Source organism: Lemur catta, chromosome 16, assembly GCF_020740605.2.
Source record: "Lemur catta isolate mLemCat1 chromosome 16, mLemCat1.pri, whole genome shotgun sequence".
Taxonomy (NCBI): Eukaryota; Metazoa; Chordata; class Mammalia; order Primates; family Lemuridae; genus Lemur; species Lemur catta.
The window spans coordinates 34,008,536-34,026,739 of NC_059143.1; the positions used below are offsets into that span (position 1 = coordinate 34,008,536).

The 18,204-nt window shown below is 48.5% G+C and overlaps 1 protein-coding gene across 2 annotated transcripts in view; it reads left to right on the forward strand.

The window, feature by feature from the left end:
* Positions 1 to 9,461: 9,461 nt before the first annotated feature.
* RNF165 (ring finger protein 165) overlaps positions 9,462 to 18,204 on the forward strand; it is a 101,108-nt gene continuing 92,365 nt past the window's right edge. The window contains exon 1 of one of the 2 annotated variants that reach the window (XM_045527204.1): positions 9,462 to 9,576. Coding sequence is in view for 1 of the 2 variants with exons in the window: in XM_045527203.1 (XP_045383159.1) it covers positions 9,516 to 9,576 (61 nt within the window). In the remaining variant the exon portion in view is untranslated. The remainder of the gene's footprint in view (positions 9,577 to 18,204) is intronic. The other variant, XM_045527203.1, reaches the window with a different exon arrangement.

Sequence of the window (18,204 nt, forward strand, 5' to 3'; positions counted from 1 at the left end):
CCCTTCTGCCTGGCCCAAACCTGAAACTCTGTCTTTAGAGTCCCAGGCGTTTGACTCAAGGCACTGTGACTACCCAGAGAAGCCAGTCTGGGGTTTCACTGGATTGCAGGGGACTTGGGAGAGGAGAGAGGCGGGACAAAAGGTGCTGGGGGTAAATCCAGCTGGCTCCATAACTATGCTAAGGAGGGCTGAGCCTGCTTCCTGAGTGGAGGGAAGACTCAGCTTCCAGAGGGTTTGACAGGTCACAAGGGCGCTCATGTGTGAATTTACATGCACTCATACTGCTTTTTCCCAAGGCCACGTTTTAAACCAGGAACGATGCCTTAACCCACAGGAGTGAGAGATGGGCCATTTTAAGGCACTGCGTCTGATTTTGGGAGAATGTGGAGGGGGTGGGGTGGAGGTCCTGGCATACTCTGACTAGGTGTGCACCAGCCTCACTTCTGGGGGTTGAGACAGAGACAATGATCGAGTGGCTGAGCAGCCAGGGCCAGGCGGCACGCCTCCGTGTGTACCGACTGTGAATCCTGCTTCCTTAATAGAGTATCCTCACCTCTCGGAGCCTCAGTTTCCTTGCCAGTGGGAGGAGGACAAGTACAGCCCCCGTGCCGTGGCAGGGAGGGGCAATGAGCACCACGTGAGAAGGCACGAGGACCCTGGAAAGGGCCACACTGATGTCCCAACCACAGGTCTCGGGCCCCAGACTTCCCAGCCCAGCATCGCAGGCCCCTGTCTCCAAAGGGTTGAGTCACCTGATACCAACACACCGAGTTCATGGCGGGCCAAGCAGACACCGCTGCAAAGGCAGAAAGTAGGCTGAGCCACAACAGGATCAAAATGCTGGCCTGAGAACCTGATTTATTTTTTAAAAAAAGAAAACCCTTGGTTCCTGTTGGATTAGAAATTTCTTTTGTTCTTCCTCAGCAGGCTCCAGGGCAGCAGGGCTGGGAGAAGAGGAAGGGTTGTTTAGGTTACTCTCGTGCTCGAGGACGCACAGCAGCTCCCTGTTGCCAAGGGATGGGTGCTGAGTAGCCCTGGGTGGCAGCGTGCTGGGCACTGGGTGTGCGGTGGGGAGCAAAGCGGGCTGCAGCTCACAGCTGGCTTTCTCGAAGAGGGTCCCTGACCATCTGCATGGAAATTTGCCTGGGAGGAGGTGATGCTGGATAAAATGCAGGTTCCTGGGCCCTGCCCTGGGGCGTCCTGAGTTAGAATCTCAGGGGCTGGGACCTGACGATCTACCTCGTGGAGAAGTTCTCCATTAGGATTCTCATGCACACTGAAGTGTGAGAACCAGCCCCCTAAGGACAGTGCATCCAGGACTTGCCCTGCACCCTCCAGGTGGATTTCTGCCCTCATCTACCCCCACCAACAAGGAGGGAGCCACCGAGGGAGAATGAAGGAACTAAGGAAGGAAGATAAGGTCACGATGTCTCCATTGCCTGCAGGGAAAGCCTAAGTCATCTCATCTGTCACACCTCGTTTGTCCAATCCACCCTTAACATTCATTGAAGACATGGTGGCCACTTCCCCTGCTTGTCCCTTCCTGCTGGCCTCTCCATGTGCATTAAAGTAGTGTCTCTTCTTATTAACTTACAACTTACCCGGTTCCATAAACCTGAACAAAGTCTTGCATCACAGCCCAAATACATCACCTCTGCCTGGGGCCGTGCGGGGAGGCATCAGTGGTTATGTGGTGATTTCACACCTGACTGCAGGCAGGAGAGAGTGAGAGAAAGCTGCAAAATGACAATGGCTTCAATGAGACAGAAGTTTAATTCTTTCCTATTTTAAAGGATTCAGAAGGAGGCTGTCTGGGGCTGGTAGAATGGCTTCGTGAAATCATCTGATATCCAGGTTTTTCCAAACTTGCCTCTTCACCATCTTCTGCATGAACTTTCCACTTCATGGTACTCCAAGGTTGCTCCAGTCCAATGCTAAAATCTGTCTTCCAATTAGTACAAATGATAAAGGGGAAAAGAAAGACACACCTCCTTACCTTAAAGAACACTTCCTGGGAGTCACACATGAGCTCCTGCTTACATCCCATTGGGCAGAACTTAGTCACACCCAACTTCAAAGGAGTCTGGGAAATGTAGTCTTTATTCCAGGTGGCCATATGCTCATACGAAATTAGGCTGTATTACCAAGGAAGAAGGGGGAAATAGGTAACCGGGGCTGCTAACACTCTCTGCGGCACCTTTGTGGCCTCCCCTGATCCAAGGCATGTTTTCTATGGTGAGTCCTATATCTGAACTGATTTATGAATATAGATAACTGCCTCATCCCAATAACAGAAAAATCAGAGAACATGTGAAAAAGTCAGTAAAAGTTAATCAGAGAATTACAATGGGATTAAGAGGAAAGCATAACTTTTCAGAGATGAGTACGTGAGATTCCTTTGAATGGCATCACTTTGCATTTAAGAACAACTAGATTAGGAACTACCTTTGGGATTTTTTTTTTTCTTTTGGACACAGGGCCTCACTTTGTTGCCTGGGCATGAGGGCAGTGGCATGATCATAGCTCACTGCAGCCTCAGATTCCGGGACTCAAGTGATCGTCCTGCCTCAGCCTCCGGAGTAGCTAAGACACATGCCACCATGTCCAGCTAATTACCTTTGGAATCTTAATGTGGTTACGAGGAGAGGAGGGCCCAGAGAACATTCTTTTCCCTGGTTAAAAAGGTCAGGAGTGTATTCTATTCCTCCTTGACACCCCTGTACTCAGCATCCACATGCCATTCCTGAGGCTGACTCCCAACCCCACCTGACTGATGACCTAGCCTCAAGAATCTACTCCCAGCCCCGTTCATTTTGTGAGTAGATAGATTAGTTTTCCTGACACTTTACTCCAATGCTGAGAAACCTCTAGTGTTCCTCACTGCCTACTAAATAAACTCCTGATTTCTTCACCGGGCATGTGCATGTGTGCACACACCAACACAAACACACACACATGCTCTGTTCCCATCACATCAATCCACTCACTGTTTCCTTAACTCACCCCGGGTCTCTGCATAAGCTATCATCACCAGCTCACTTTAAGAGGCTTTGCAGCTGTCCACTTGCTACTGCCGGAGAAGAACATGTCCTGGCCAGTAGAACGAGGATGAGAGACATGTGGAGCAGAGCCACCCAGCAACACACAGACCTGCCACGAGGAACAACAGCGGCAGCTGCCTTGGAGCAGGCGCGGAGCCGGCCAGCCCACAGATCTGCAAGAATCAATGCTCACTGCCGTGTGCCCCTGCCATTTGATCATTATATATGATGTAATGGCAATTTTTGTAGCAATTGCTAACCAACCCACCTGACTAGACTCGCTCTTTCCTTGTCTGACCTTCTCCCCGCCACCCCCGGCAGTGTTTTCCGTGCCTCTTTTAGGGTATGAATCATTTCTACTTTCTAGTTAGGGTTAGGTTTGGCCGTGAACACAGAGATCAAAGTCATGGTAGTTTAAACAAGGTAAGAGTTTATTTTTTCTCTCATGCCAAGGTTGTGAAGTGGACATACTGCAGCCATGGGTGGTGAGCTGGCACTGCGAGTGTTCCTGAGGACTTTGTGTGGCAGAACAGAGACAGTCCAAGTCGCATGTGGGGACAGTGATTCAGCCCAAGCTCCCAGTCCAGGGCTGTGTCAAATGAGCACAGTTTTCTAACTTGCCCATCTAAAGAAAATATCTTTTTGTGTGCGAGCAGAATGCAAGGATGTGTGTTTCTTTTAACAATGAACACGCATGTATCTTTCATCCAATTTCCACAACTGTCAATTCAATGCCAATCTATAATAATTTCATCTGTCCTTCTGCTCACCTACCCACCCCCTCAGAAAGGACAGAAACTTCTAGACATCATTCAATATCATCTGTGAAGCAGCTGTAAATATTAATAGTTTCATCTCACATTATCCGCAGGGGATTGGTTCTGGGACTCCCTGCAGAAACCAAAATCCGAGGATGTTTAAGTCCCTTATATAAAATGATGTTGTATCTGCATATAACCTTCACACATCCTCCTATTACTTTAAATCATTTCTAGATTACTTATAATATCTAACACAATGTCAGTGCTATGTAAATTGTTGTTACACTGTATTGTTTTAAAATCTGTATTATATTTTATTGTTGTATTGTTATTTTTTATTGCATTTTTTCTGAATATATTTGACCCACAGTTGGTTGAATCTGCAGATGGGGAATGGGCAGACACAGAGGGCTGACTGTATAAGGTTCTTTGTGTAAATACCACCACCATGTCATTATTTTATCTAAAAAAATCCCAGCAATCGCTTAATATCATTAATATCCAGTCAGTTTGCATTTCCTCAATTATTGGTATCGTGTATTTTTTCTAATCACATTTCTAAACATTGTGTTTGGTTGATAGATCTCTTATGCCTCTATACGTCCTCCCTCCAGCTCCTTTTTTCACTTGATAATTTAGTTTTTGAAGAAAATGGTTGGTTTGTCCTGCAGAGTTTCTGCAATCTGAATTGTTGATTGCCTCCCAATCGTACCTTTTACCAAGTTTCTCTGTTTCCTGTGCTTCCTATCAATTGGAAATTAGGTCTGGAGGTTTGATCAGGTTCAGGTTTCATTTTCTGGAAAGACTAGTTCATGGGTGGCGGTGGGGGGCGTGTTCTTCTGTCAGGAGACACATCATGTCCCGTTGTCTCTCTTTTGGTGATATTAGTAGCCATTGATGGTCATTGCCTAGGACTATCATTTCGTTAAGATGATATTCTCATTATATCACTTCTCCATTTATTAGCCAATACTTCTATAAAGAGAAATTTCCCCTCATTCAATATTTCATTATCTTAAAACAATGGAGTTTGCACAGGAAAGACAGGGTACCTGCTTGGTTCATTCTCTTTATTTACTAGCATCCTCCAAATGAGCTTCATTTAAGCAAGTGAACCCACAACATTCCTACTTCCATCCCTTTGGCCAGGACTTAATCCTACAACCCCACCTCACTGCCAGGGGGTCCAGGATCTTTAGCATTTAACCCGGGCAGCCAGGTGCTCTGAGAATTTCCCTACTGCATTGGAGAAAGGGACCGTGGACCCTGAGTACCTGCTTTGTGTGCTGTTGGCCCACACCTGCTTGAGGGCTGAAGTGGCTTCGTTCATCTTATGTCCCTTGCACTGCCTGGCACACAGGACTCTGCTCAGTGACTGCGCGGTGAACACCCGAGTAAGTGGTCCAGCCGTCACTGATCCTGTCCTTTCCATGACCCGGCTTCTCAAGTCAGCACGAGGACATTGCACTCCCTCCCACAGCACTGTCCTGAGCTGCTGCTGCTTCTCCTCCCCTCTCCCTCTTTCCCCCTCCTTCTTCTCTCACCTTCCTCCTCCTCCATTTCTTCCTCCTCTCTTTCCCTCCCCTTCCTCCCTCTGCAGCTCCTTCTCCTTCTTCTACTTTGCTTGTGTTTGCCTCCTCATTTTCTCAGCCTATTCAGAATGGACCCACACCTTAGGGTCTTCATCTACCCTGATCCATGCAAAGGGTTTCTTGAATATTCAAGCCCACCTTGACCTCTGATTCACCATCTTCCTGGGCTGCAGTCGGCCCCTCTTGACCACTCTTTATTTTCTTGTGTTTGTGCCTGACTCCTCAGTGGACTGTCTGTGCCTGGGGCTATGGCTCTTTCCGCAGCCAACTGCATCTAGGATCCCTGCCCCGTTTAGCACAGGGCTGTTGTGCCACCAGTCACGGTGGGTTCATTGATTGAAGCATAGCTGTTTTTCACAGCTTTTGAAAGCTGTGTCTACTTGACGCCAAGAAAACATGGAGAAGACCAGGAATTCTAGCATCTGTCTTGGAAATTTTTGATGTCTGTATGACTGATGTGGCATATTTGTTTTCACTTGTTGATTAAAGGGCAATGGTGGTCATAACCTTGATCAAATGCTAGGCTCCAAAGGAGTTGTTTTTGAAACAGCTGCCTCTGGGCCCCAGAAACATGATGATCTATGAGAACCATAGGTGGCCACAGGGGAGCCAAAAGAGAGTGAGGAGTCACAGGGCCAGGAACAAATGTGGCAGGGCTATCTCCACGTTGTAGGGTCATGTTTTTCCATTTTGGATCAGGAATTATAGATCATTCTTTACCTTTCATTTTTTATACTTCTTTATTCTTACATATTAAACCTGCAAACATGCACTAGGTATTGATTTTGGCAGGAGGTGGGAAAAACATACCAAAAAAACCCCTGATGAATGGAATATTTCTACAAATCTTTATAGTCTCAGACATCTGCTTTATGATATTATACTTCTGTGAACTTTAACTAATGGGAGGGGGAGTGGAAAACAGCCATCCCAGCATGATGGGAAAAGATGGGAAGTAGGAACAAGACAAGGCTATTTGTTAGGAAATATGGATTCTGCTTCTAACTCAGCCATGAATGGTTGTGACCTTGCTCACAACCTGCTTCTGAGCCTCCATTTCCTCATCCATAAAACAAGAGATGGGCAAGACAGTAATCAAGTTTCATTCTGGAGACACCACTATATTTATGCTTCTAGAATTCTCTGTATTGTTTACAGACTCCATAGCTATCTTCTCATTTGAGCCTTACAATAAATCTATAAGGTAGGTCTGGCAGGGGTTATTAACAGCCCCATTAAACAGATGGGTGTGTTGAGACTGAAGGGTAAGAAACTAAGAGCTAAATAGTCAGGTAGTATTCTATGTACTGTGCAAATACTAGCTCATCTGTTCCTCACAGAGACCTTATGAGGAAGGCTGCTGTCATCACTCCATTTTATAAATGTTGAAACCACAGCCTAGAGGAGTTAAATAACTTGTCTGAGCTAGGAAGTGTCAGAGCCAGAATGTGGAGCCAGCCAATGTGACTTCAGAGTTTGTACCCTAACCAATCTCTTGTTAAGGTCATAAGCCTTGTGAGCTGCTCTGGTATAAAGTAAGATAAAAAAAAAAAAACTGCACACCCAAAGTAACAAGGTTACAGAGGGATTAGCATACACATATGTGCTGCTGATTGCATAGACGATGAGTTTCATCTTTTTATAAAGCAATATGTGGCAAGAGCCATAAAGTTTTCCAGACTTGTCAATTTAGAAATATTAATCCTAGAAGTTTATTCTAAGCTTATAGTTCAACAAAAGCAAGAAGCTTTATGCATAAAGAAGTTTATTGTGTGATTTGTAATAATGAAAAAGTGGGAGCAGACTAAGTGCCCTAGAATAAGGTAGGATTAGGTAATTTCACAATATACCCACTTGTTGGAATATATAAAAATATTCCAAGTGATAATTACAAAGACTACATAAAAGGACAGGAAAATGTTTCTGATAAAATGTTAAGTTTAAAAAGTGGGATAAAAAATACGTAGATTATGATGACAACTCTGATATATATATGCGTATTGGCAAAGCCTGAACTAGAACAGGAAAAAATTCTAGTAGTTAGCTGTTTGTTAAAGTCCTTTTGTTCTTTCCAGATTTTTATTAGTGATGGTGTTATGTTTATTTAGTAGATAATGAGAAAAGGAAAGTGCTGGCAGCAGAAGTAGGTTGAAATAATCTTTTGGGGTGAGGCTTAGTCTGGTGGTAGGTTTCCCTCTGGCTGCCTTCACCCCTGAGTTCTTTGGGGACATCCAGAGGAGTTTAGGGTGGGGAAGAAGAGGACTTGGGTTTGAGGGGTCCATGTGCCGGTGGGAGAAGGATGTGTCCTGAGCTTTCGGGCTGCTCTTGCCACTGGGAATATGGTCTGGGGAAAGCTTCAGTCTTCCAGTCTCAGAAGTCTTTGAAGTCACTTTCCTGAAGCCAGCCCCAACCACCCCTGCCACCCCCACCCACTGGGCTGGGTGGCCTCCGAGGTGCCCCATGACACAGCACCCTGTGCTCTGCCCATCTCTATGTGGAGCAGGCTCCATGGTGACTGCCTTTTTTTGACATTTCTGAGCCCCCTCTGGGCTGCAAGGGTCAGGCGGATCTGGACCACCTCCCTACACCCAGCTCAAGCACACCACAGATTAAATGAAGGCTCCTCCTCTTGCTTATCTCTAAAATGAGGGCATGTTGGGTGGGATTAGATTCCTTCCAACTCCACATCCTGTGATTTTTACTATCTAGTTTTTATAAGGCTCATTAAATAAAGGAGCCACTGGGTTTTGAAGACAAGACCCAGTGTAGGAAATGTCCTCTATCTTTCCCCAAGCATTCTCTGTCCTTGGTGTGGACCGTGAGCATGGTTTGAGGGTTGTGCTGGGAGTTTTCATAGCAGGTCGGCTGAGCAAGCAAGAACGTGGCCTTAGCTGTCCTCCTGACAACAGGAGGTGGGTTTTCGGGTGGGAAGGCTCTTTGCTTCTGTCTTGGACAGTGACAGAGCACGCGTGACAGGGTGGCTGTGCCTCCATGTGTGAATCTGCAGGAGCTGCAGTGCTCTGATGCATTATCTGCCCGCCGGCTGTGGAAGTGGGCGTGTCTGCACATGGCTGGGTGTACCTGTGTCAGAGCGGGGCAAAAGGGGGACAAGTGGTCCTGGGTTTTCAGGGCAGTGTGTCTCTGCATAGATGGTGAGGGCATACTGCAGTGAATGAGTGGTTTTCAATCCAGCAAATAATTGTGAGCTTTGTGCTCTGCAAGAGCAAACAACCCGGTGCATCAGACAGGGGGCCCGAGGGTGTGCATGTCTTACCTATGTCCCATTGTGTGTCCCCTCTGTGTCTTTGGGAATGCGTTCTTGGCACGTGTCCTGCGTTAACAAGGCGTTCGGTGTGTGCATGTCTGTGTGACAGTGCCTGGGTCCTGTTTGCGGCTGCTTGATCGCTTTCCAGCTTCACTTGTGTCCGCAGTCAGGCTCTGCACGTGCGCCAGCCTCTGAGCGCACGTCCCCGAGTGACCCGTGTGCGGTGTGCAGGGACCTCCGGGTCGTGTGCACTTCGTGCGCTCGTGCCCGTCTCTCTGCACTAACGATCGCACCTCCACACGTCCGGGTGCACGTCCCTCTCCATGTGTGCACATTCCGTGTGCACACCGCCCGTGTCTGTGTGCAGGGGCGCTCCACGAGCGCGCGCTCCAGCCCGCGGCGGCCAGGGACCCGCGCTGGGCTCCACGCGTCCCGCGGGGCTGACCCCTCCCCTCGCGCCCCGCAGCCGGCTACGGCGATTGGCCGCCCGCCCCCTTCCAGCCGTCACCCCTCCCTCCCCGCGCCACCCGCGCGCCCGCGGTCCCTGCTGTCCCCCGCGGTTCCGGCGAGGCCGCGCCGCGCTGCGCTCCGCTCCCATTGGCTGCGCGCGCCTTTGTGTGGCGGCAGCTGCGGCCCCAGCGCCTTTGAATGTCGAGAGGGGCCGGGAAGGGAGCCTTTCCATGGGCCATCTGTCTCCCCGCCAGCCGCCGCCCCGCCGCCGCCCGCGCCCCGCGCTCCGCCTCCCGCCCCGGCGGCTCCCGCAGCCCCGCCGCCGCCCGCGCCCGCGCCCCGGAGCCGCGCCACAAAGGGTCCGCGCGCAGCCGCCGCCGCCGCCGCCGCCGCGCGAGGAGCCAGGATGGTCCTGGTCCACGTCGGCTATCTCGTGCTTCCAGTGTTTGGCTCTGTGCGCAACAGAGGTATCGCTTTTTCCTTTCGGGGTCTGCTTCCGAGCGTGGATCGCCGCAGGCACCGGGGCGGGGGCGGGCGCCGCGGGCGGCCGGGGGCTCAGGGCACACCCGCGAGGACGCAGGGCGAGCGGTGGCTGCTCCCCACCCCCTTGCGGGGGGACCCCCGAGTGTGGGGGTGGCCGCCCTCGTGGGAGCTTTTGTAGTGAAGTTAGGATTTGGCGAATTTGGGTCCCTCCCTCCCCAGCCCCATTTTTTATTCTTTGTGGCGGACGTGGTTCCCCCAAATCACAGCCCCTTCCCCTAATACCTAGCCCTGTATGATCGAAAGGAGAGAGATACACGACTGTGTGTGTGTGTGTGTGTGTGTGTGTGTGTGTCTGCGTGTGAGAGAGAGAGAGCGAGCGAGCATGCTTGGTTTTCTGTGATTTGCTTTTTGTGAGGTCTATGTGTGTTTTGTGTTATTTGTGTTTTTTATTTCTTAATTTTTTGGCCATTAATACCGAGGGCTGGTTAGCCGGGATCTGGGTATCTGCCCTATCCCATGCCCCAGCCCCCACCCTCTCGTGGGCACTTGCACGATTTTTCTGTCCCATCCTTTTCTCCCCTTAACCCTTTTTGTGTGTCGCCCTTGTGCTATGGCCCTGCTCACCCCGCCCCCCGCAATTGTCTTTGTATGACAGTTGCATTTACGGGTTCAGGATGCTTGGGGTGTGTGTGTCTGTGTGTGTGCATGTGAAAGTGTGTGCATGTGTGTGAGTGTGCGCGCGCGCCTCGGAGAGTCAGACGTGCGCTGCTGTGCACCCGTGGGCCCGGCCGGAGCGGGGCATCTGGCCCGCGGGTGCTGCGCTGTGTGTGAGGATGAGGTGGGAAGCTGCCCCCACGCCAGGCCTTTGCCCAGGGCAGCGGTTGACAAAGCAGCAGGCCGGCGCGGGCTTTGTTTTTAACTGTGATATATGGGGTGTGTTTGCACGGTCCCCCTCTCCCCACATCCCCTTTCCCTTACATTCTGCTACAACAGCTTGATTTTCCCCTCTTCCCCCCACTCCACATTTCTTCCATTTTCTTTTAATAAAAAATTCCCACCTCCCAAAGCAAATCCGAGATGCATTTAGATTCATTTTTTTTTTTTTCTTTTTGTATTCTGCCTCTGGACTCACATTTCTCTTCTTGGAAATGTTTCTTCTGTCCTCTCCCACTCCACGTCTGCTTAAATCCCTGCTGCTCAGGCCCCCTCCCCCCCACTCCCTCACACACAGAATGATGTCTTCCCTTTGCGACCAGGGCTCCCTCACCAAGTCAGGGGGGGTGGGGTCGCAGGGCCAGCGCTTCAGTGCGCCCCAGGGGCCCGATTGGGCAAGACAAGGAAAGCACAGCCCTATTGCTTCCAGCCCAGCTGTCCCCAGCCCTGCGCCTCTCCCCAGAACCCAAAAGGCAAGGTTGGCCCCCTTAGGCCTGTTTGAACCGCAGTTTTTTTGTGTGATGATAGAATGATGACATTCTGCATTTATCAAATCTTTTTTTTTTCTTCATTGTGTAGCTCAGTGAATGGTCAACTCGCTGCTGTGTGCGCTGTGACCCTTCTGCCTCCGCATTTAGCTGTATTGTGACACCCCTCTTAACCATTTCCTGTCTCCATCTGAGGAAGGCATTGCTATTTAAGCGGCAGTATCCCCTATCTCAGGCCAGCCTAGCCATGGGGGGTGGTGGGGGAGGGGGTGTGTGAGGAAGAAGAAGGGGGGTGGTTGGATGACATCTCCTTGAAATGCCACCCCTCCCCCAATACACAATTATCTCTTATTACTTGGCATTTCCTCTTAAAACGGGTGTGGAACATTACACTAGGCAGAAATTCAAAAATGATTAAGAAGGATGTTGAGCCTGAAAGTATAATTATCCTGATTAAATCATTATCATCCTCATTAATACCACCAATCTCTAAATACCATTGCAGGATGCCGATTCCATGTTTTGAAATTCAAATTGCTCAGCTGCCTTTAAATTTTATTTTTAATACTCCTCCCCCCACCACCAAACAAAAAAAATCCAACGAAACAGATTTCTGCCCATCAGTTAAAGTTTACTTTCATGGCAAACGAGCCCACAGGAAATTCAAGGGCTGAGGGGTGAGTTGGGCAGTGGGTAAAATTTAGCACAATGTGATAAGAATTCATGACCTTCCGATAGAGGATACTAATGCTTAACTCAACAAGGTCCTAAACCACAATCTTCTTGTAAAACTAGTAGATAGTCTGCCAGCTTAAATCTGTTCTTTTTAGTTTTCATTGTAGTAGTGTAGGATGTAGGCCATTTCAGAATAGATGTAGAGAAATAACCATTTTTGTATCTTCATCTTGTTTAGCCGAGTACATTGCACTGTAAATCCCTGTTAAGTGGATTCCTTTTGCCTTGGCTTGGAGGCTGCAGCACCCCATTTTCCAGTTATCTGGGTGGCCATCAGCCGGCTTCCTGGCAGCACCCAGGCATAACTGAGGATTACATTTGGTCGGAGGCAAAAAATATTAAATATATAAATTAAAAAGAAAATCTTTGATGAAATGACAGTTGCTGCTATTCCATAGCCTCTGAAAATGTGGTGCACCAAGGTCCCTGGCTTAAGAGGGAGCCGTGGCCATAGTGTCTTAATTGTTTAATTGTACAATGTCAAGAGCATCTTTGGACATCCGCCCTGGCCCTCAGAGCTGCCCCTCTAACAGCCGGTTCCCTTCTGCTGCTCGCCAGCCAGACCTGCTTGAAAACTGAAACAAAACAGCAGCAATAATGAAAGAATAAGGGCCCTACTTCGAGGGCCCTTCCAAAATAAAGTCCCAAGTAGCCTCCCCAGACTGCCATTTGGCAATTTGAAAAGAAAAAAAGAAAAGAAAAGATAAAAGAATCCCAGCAAAATGGTTTTCCATTAAACAGGGGTAGCGTGTTCTGCTGTGCTGAATTACTTCCTGTTCTTATTTTGTGGGTAATTTTTTCTGTATCAAATATCCTTTTGGTTGTGTATCTCTTTCACCTTTTCTTGTACTAAAACTAAAGCATGATCTGTATTTTTTTACATCCCCCAGTTGACAATGTACAGCGCTCGGTTAGAGATGTTACCCTGCTGAAACGTACTGTGGTCGTGTAGCCCGGGCCATCTGCTCATTGTACGCTGCTTTTGTTCTGTTGCCCTTCCGAAGCATGGTGGGCCCAGCCTTTTTTTTTGTATCGTGTGCATGACGACATTGTTACACACAGAATCCACTAATACTAATATACAATCTCTCAATAAAGAACTAGTTTTCCTATATTAACCTAGTGTGCTTTTTCTCTTGCTGTTTTCCCATTTATTGTCGTATCCTGCTGTTTAGATTCCCCCCTTGCTTTTCTATCCCCACCCCCACCCACCCACCACCCCCACCTCCCATTGTAAGATTTGAGTGAATGCCTTTTCTTTTTATTTTCCTTCTTTTTTTTTTTTTTTGTGGTACAGATATGGTGACTTTAATCTCATTTAGTCCATATCTTTTTACAGTAGCCGTCTGGGGCCATAGGAGGGGTGATTTGTCCTGTTACACTGAAACAGCTCACCTGCCTAGACAGAACCCCTATCTTTGAAAGGCCACCTGTGTACTCAATAGCCTCCACATTTCATCTTAGTTTCCAAGATACATGGGCACTGGGTTAATGACGCTGGTGAAGAAAAGGGGATCTAACACTTAGGTTGAGAAAAGGGATACTGTTCTTAACTAGCAATCGTGTAGCATTTCAGACTCGCCTGAAAAACCCATTTTGAGTTGTGTTTTAACTTTTCTGTTTACTGTCTCATTGATTTACTGTCCTTATAAATCATGCTGGGGGTGATATGTTCCATGATCAGGAATTTTAAAGTACCCTCTTCTATGTGCATATTTAAAGTCTTGGGACCTGCAACATCAGTTTCTCATTGAGAGCCTGGATAAGGAAGATGTGTGCAACAGAAACCAACTCGGACCACCCCCACCCCCATCCCAGGGCCGGCAGCCTGACCTGTTACTGTAGGAATAAGAGGGTCTGTGCCCTCTGCAGGTTGTGAGCCAGTGAAAGCTGATTATAGTCTCCTTGCCTGACAGCTGCTTCATCTGTGGCCCTAGGGCCTCTCTTAAGAGAAAGAAAGCCAGATCTCGGCCATTGTCTAAGTGTGTGTGTGGGGGTGGGGGTGGGGGAGATCAGGAGGGAAGTCAGGAGCTACCCCCAAATTGAACTGGAAGAAGAACGCTTAAAATCTGTCCTTTTTCCATAATTGCATTGGAGAAGCCAGTGGAGAGGCATTTTCCCCCCCAAAAGTGGAACCCAAATTCAAGCATTTGTCAGTTACACCTATTCAGTTTTCAGCCCAGAAGAAGCCTTGTTAAATGAGGCATTTTAGACACCGAGGAAATCAGTTGATTAAGGAAAGTCATGGTCCCTTCAAAAGGTCATCATTTTGGAGCTGCTGCTCCAGGGCTGACTCCTGGGCTTACCTCTGCTCCTCCCGCTGATGCACCCCTGCCCGATGCACCCCTGCCCAGCCACAGTGCTTCCTGGCCTTCTGAGTGGCTCCCTGCAACTCTCCTCTCCCCCCACGCTGCCCTTTCTGCTCTGGCCCTTTGTTCTCGAGCTCTTCCCAGCCTGGGTGGGAAAGCTGAGCTGATTTACTGTGACACATGGACACACATGGATGTTCCCAGTGGAGGCTCGTGCTGTAGTTTGTGCAAGAGGAGATATGCAGGTCTACAAGGCCAGTATTTCGAGGATTTTGTTTCTTCTTTTTTGAAAAAAATGTTGGTCTACATGAGACATTCAATTTTGTTCCTAGTTTGAGAAAGCGAAATAAACCATCCCAATCCAACCCCAATAATAATAAAACTACCCTAAATCAGGACATCACCCTCATTTTTGTCCTAGAGAGCAGTGGCTCATTAGATCAATATTAAACAACTCCAAGGTTTTATGTTTCTAAATTAGTGTTAAGTATGTCAGAATTGTTTGACAATACATTTTGGGAATGGTTTAGTAATCTAGTGATAATATAGAAGGCTATGGTTTAATGGGAGATCATGTTTTATTAATTCATGAAGTGCATACTATGTTTGACCCAGATTGTCTGAACTAAACACGTACATATTAAGGAGACTTTCCCCCTGACTGGACAATACAAGAACTACAAAGCCATTGTATTTTATATTTACTCTGTCAACCACCTGGCACAGATCTGTTTTAATAACTTTTGACTTCAAGATTTCGGAAAAGCTCTCAGTTAAGTGGATCCTACACCACACACTTTGTAATAACATGGAACACAGCTCTTGTTTATAGCTCTTTCTGAACAAAAGAACTTCTCTCTTGAAACTAGCATCAGACAAGGCCCACTAAATTAATGACTGTTTTTCAATAATCATTTTCCATAAACCAGCAAATACTACGAATTTTTCAAAGTTAAGGGAAAAGGTCCCCAAGAGTATTAATGCCCTAACATGCAGGTGACAGAGAGCCTGGGCCACTTCTCTTCCTTTTGCAATTTCCTCACTTCCTACCCTACTTTTCCCAGGTCATTGCCCTCTTTAAATAAGCGGTGGTGCCTTGGAAGACTTCCTGGTTTCCTAGGCCAGGGAAGCAACAGCTCTGTGCTGGACCCAAGGGCAGCATGGGGCCCTTTCCCAACGAGAGAGCAGGAGACCACGGCCTCTGAATCTGATTCCGGGCATGGCTTTCGTTCTCTCAATGCCACCCAACCATTGTTGCACAAATGTGCAAGACACGTGTGCCTGAGTTTCTCTAAGGATCTAAATAGCTTTTGAAAGATCCCTGGTTTAACATTGTATGAATGTGAATTAGTATTTTTTAGTGCCCAGTATGGTTTAGCCACAGATGAACCAATATATTTGCAAGGGAAGCGGAGGTCGGGATGGGGAGAAGGGCCAACCTTGGAGACAGAGATTTTCAGGATCATTTAAGAACAAAAAGCAAACATTTATGACATCATAACCAAACCACACATGCAATGCCTGTGCCTCATGTGTTCAGTCATTCATTCGTTCACCCACTCACTTGTTTGTTCATTTAGCTAATGAGTGTTCATTGAATACCTACTTGGGACCAAACACTGTGCTAAGGGGGATACAGAAGAAATGGGGACCTGGGTGTCTCCTTCCTGGGGCTTATGCTGAGGCTGAGGGATTGAGTGCTCAGAAACCAGACGCTGTCTAAGATGTTCTGTGACAAAGTGCCCAAATGAATGGTCAACTGTCCTGACCAGTGAGGTAGAAAGAGTTTGAAGCAGTCCAGGGTTTGAGTCCTACCTGTCTTCATCTGAAAGGGTGAACTTGGGCTCCTGCTCTGAACATCATCAGAATGATGACCGATGACCATCATACAACCTACCTGAGTGGCTGTGTCCAGGCTATCCACAGGTACCCGGCATGGGGCAGGTGCCTAGGACATGCTCCGTCCCTTCACAACTGTAGGCATTTACTGGCCAGAGGATACATAAAGTCAGAGGTGACCTTGCCAACCATTGTGGGTTGCGATGTGCCTCAGAGGGTGGTGTGCATGCAGGAGGGGGGATGAGGAGAGAGTGCTCCAGGTGCGGTTCTGGCCAAGGCCAGTGGCTGTGCTGATTTGGCGAGAACAGCAAGTGCATGTGAGGAGGGAGGGGTGTGTGCGCGCATGTTCAGGGGCACGTGTGCAGGCCTGTGCCTCACACTGCTGCAGGGAGCACCAGGTCATTGTCCTGCCTTTGAATGGCTCTCCCTAGAGCACAACTCCCCGAGTTACACAGCAGGACGTCTGGAGAATGAGAGGAAAGGCCAGTTTCTGAAGGTCTTTGGAAGAGTTTGGACTTGCTCCTTTGGCCACTGGGAACTCTCTGGGGAGAGGGGTATTTAGATAGTTTCTTTCGGCAGCTGATGACAGAGGGTGAGACTAGGGGCTGAGGCCGGGGAGGAGGTCGGGCAAGCTTGGAGGAGGTGGGGGCTGGGAAAGGGGCTTGAGCGGGATTGAGTCCACGCGGAGGGGGCTGAGGGGAAGGAGGTCTTTGGGGTACTTGGGAGAACGTAAGGCCATGAAGACAAACAGGGAAGACGGGAGGCACAGTCTGTTTCAGGGAGAAATGAGTTTAGTATACAGATAAACACATAGAATTCGAGGTGCCGGAGGGGCAGAGGGAGGCCCACTGTGGCAACGTCTGGGAGTTGAGACTTCTAGTACTTTTAAATACAGATTCCTGGTTGGGGTAAGAAATGAACTTCAGTTAAAAAAAAAGTTCCTCATGTTTACGTGACATGCCTCTCAGAAACTTCTCTCTCCATACCTGAAATCCCTTACTGGGTCGCTCACACGTGTCTGCGGTTGCTTAGGTCACCCTCTGAGCAACCTCGCTTGCGACTCCTCCTAGGGACCTGCGCCACTCCGTGCCCTGCTATCTTAGTTTGAACCAGTTTTATTGAATTTCACCCTTCTGGAGAAGAAAGACCCCAGCGTGGGCAAGCGCTGGGAGTCTTGCCTCCACAGGTTTGCAAAAAGGTCGCCACCCCTCCCGATGGGAGCAGGAGGAGCTGCAGGGAGCCCACCCCCATCGCACAGGGGGGATAGAGGACGGGGCCCTGACCCCAGGACTGGTCCTGTCTGCAGAGAGGGGATTTTCCTCAGTGCAAAGCTTTCTCTTCCATTGTCTCATTTCCTCCTGGGCACAGCCTGTGAGGAGGTAATCGGGAACCAGAGGAGGAAACTGAGGCCAAGAGTGACGAAAGCCTTTGCTACCCTCCTGCAGCTAGTAAGTGGCTAGTAAGTGGATTTTTTTTTTAATAGAACTGTAAACGCAGGAGACTGGGCGCTTGGCCGAGGCCCTCCATGGCCCACACACTGTCAGGAGCCTCGCTGAGATGAAGACAAGAGTTAGAAATGGCCCTGTTCTCCCTTCGCAGCCAGTGGACCGATTCTGAACGCTAGACTCCTGGTCCACACTGGGAGAGGCCCCTTTGCAGCTCACGGTCTGCCAAGCTGGAAACAAGGGGGTCTAAGTGCCCCAAACCAAGCCCCTCTAGGTGCAGAGAGACAGGAAGGGTGCGTGGTGGGCCAGAGAACCCCCGAGTAGGAAGTGAGCAGGGCGTCCGACCCAGGGTGGTGAGTGATTCACCTTACGACCCAGGCTCAGAGCAGGCCTGGCCGGCTCGCTGGGGTACTCAAGAAAGGCGAAATCTGCTCCAATTTCCGTAGAAATAATAGGCGTCCCCTTCCTGAGGTTTTGATACCCATGTCGAGGGTACATTTTGCTTCCTTTCTTAGATCGTCTTAGATCCTTTCACAAATTATATCTGTGTTGTTTCTTGGAGGTAACAGAATCACGTTTCGGAAAGTTTAGAAAGTAAAGCAAAGGAAAAGAAATCTCTTAGAAGTCCAGTCCTCTGTAATCATGTTGGTGAAGTGCCTTCCATGTTTTTGTTCATATCTTTGCTGTTTTTTTTATAGAGCTGTAAACACAGTATATATGCAATTTTAGCATTGTCCATTTCTTGTCTAACATTATGTCACAAGCGTTTTGCCTTTTGCTATGTTGTTTTCACAAGCATCACTTTTAATGGCTGTATAATGTTCCACTCCAATAGTGGCTCAGCTGTCAGGTTTGCTGGTCTA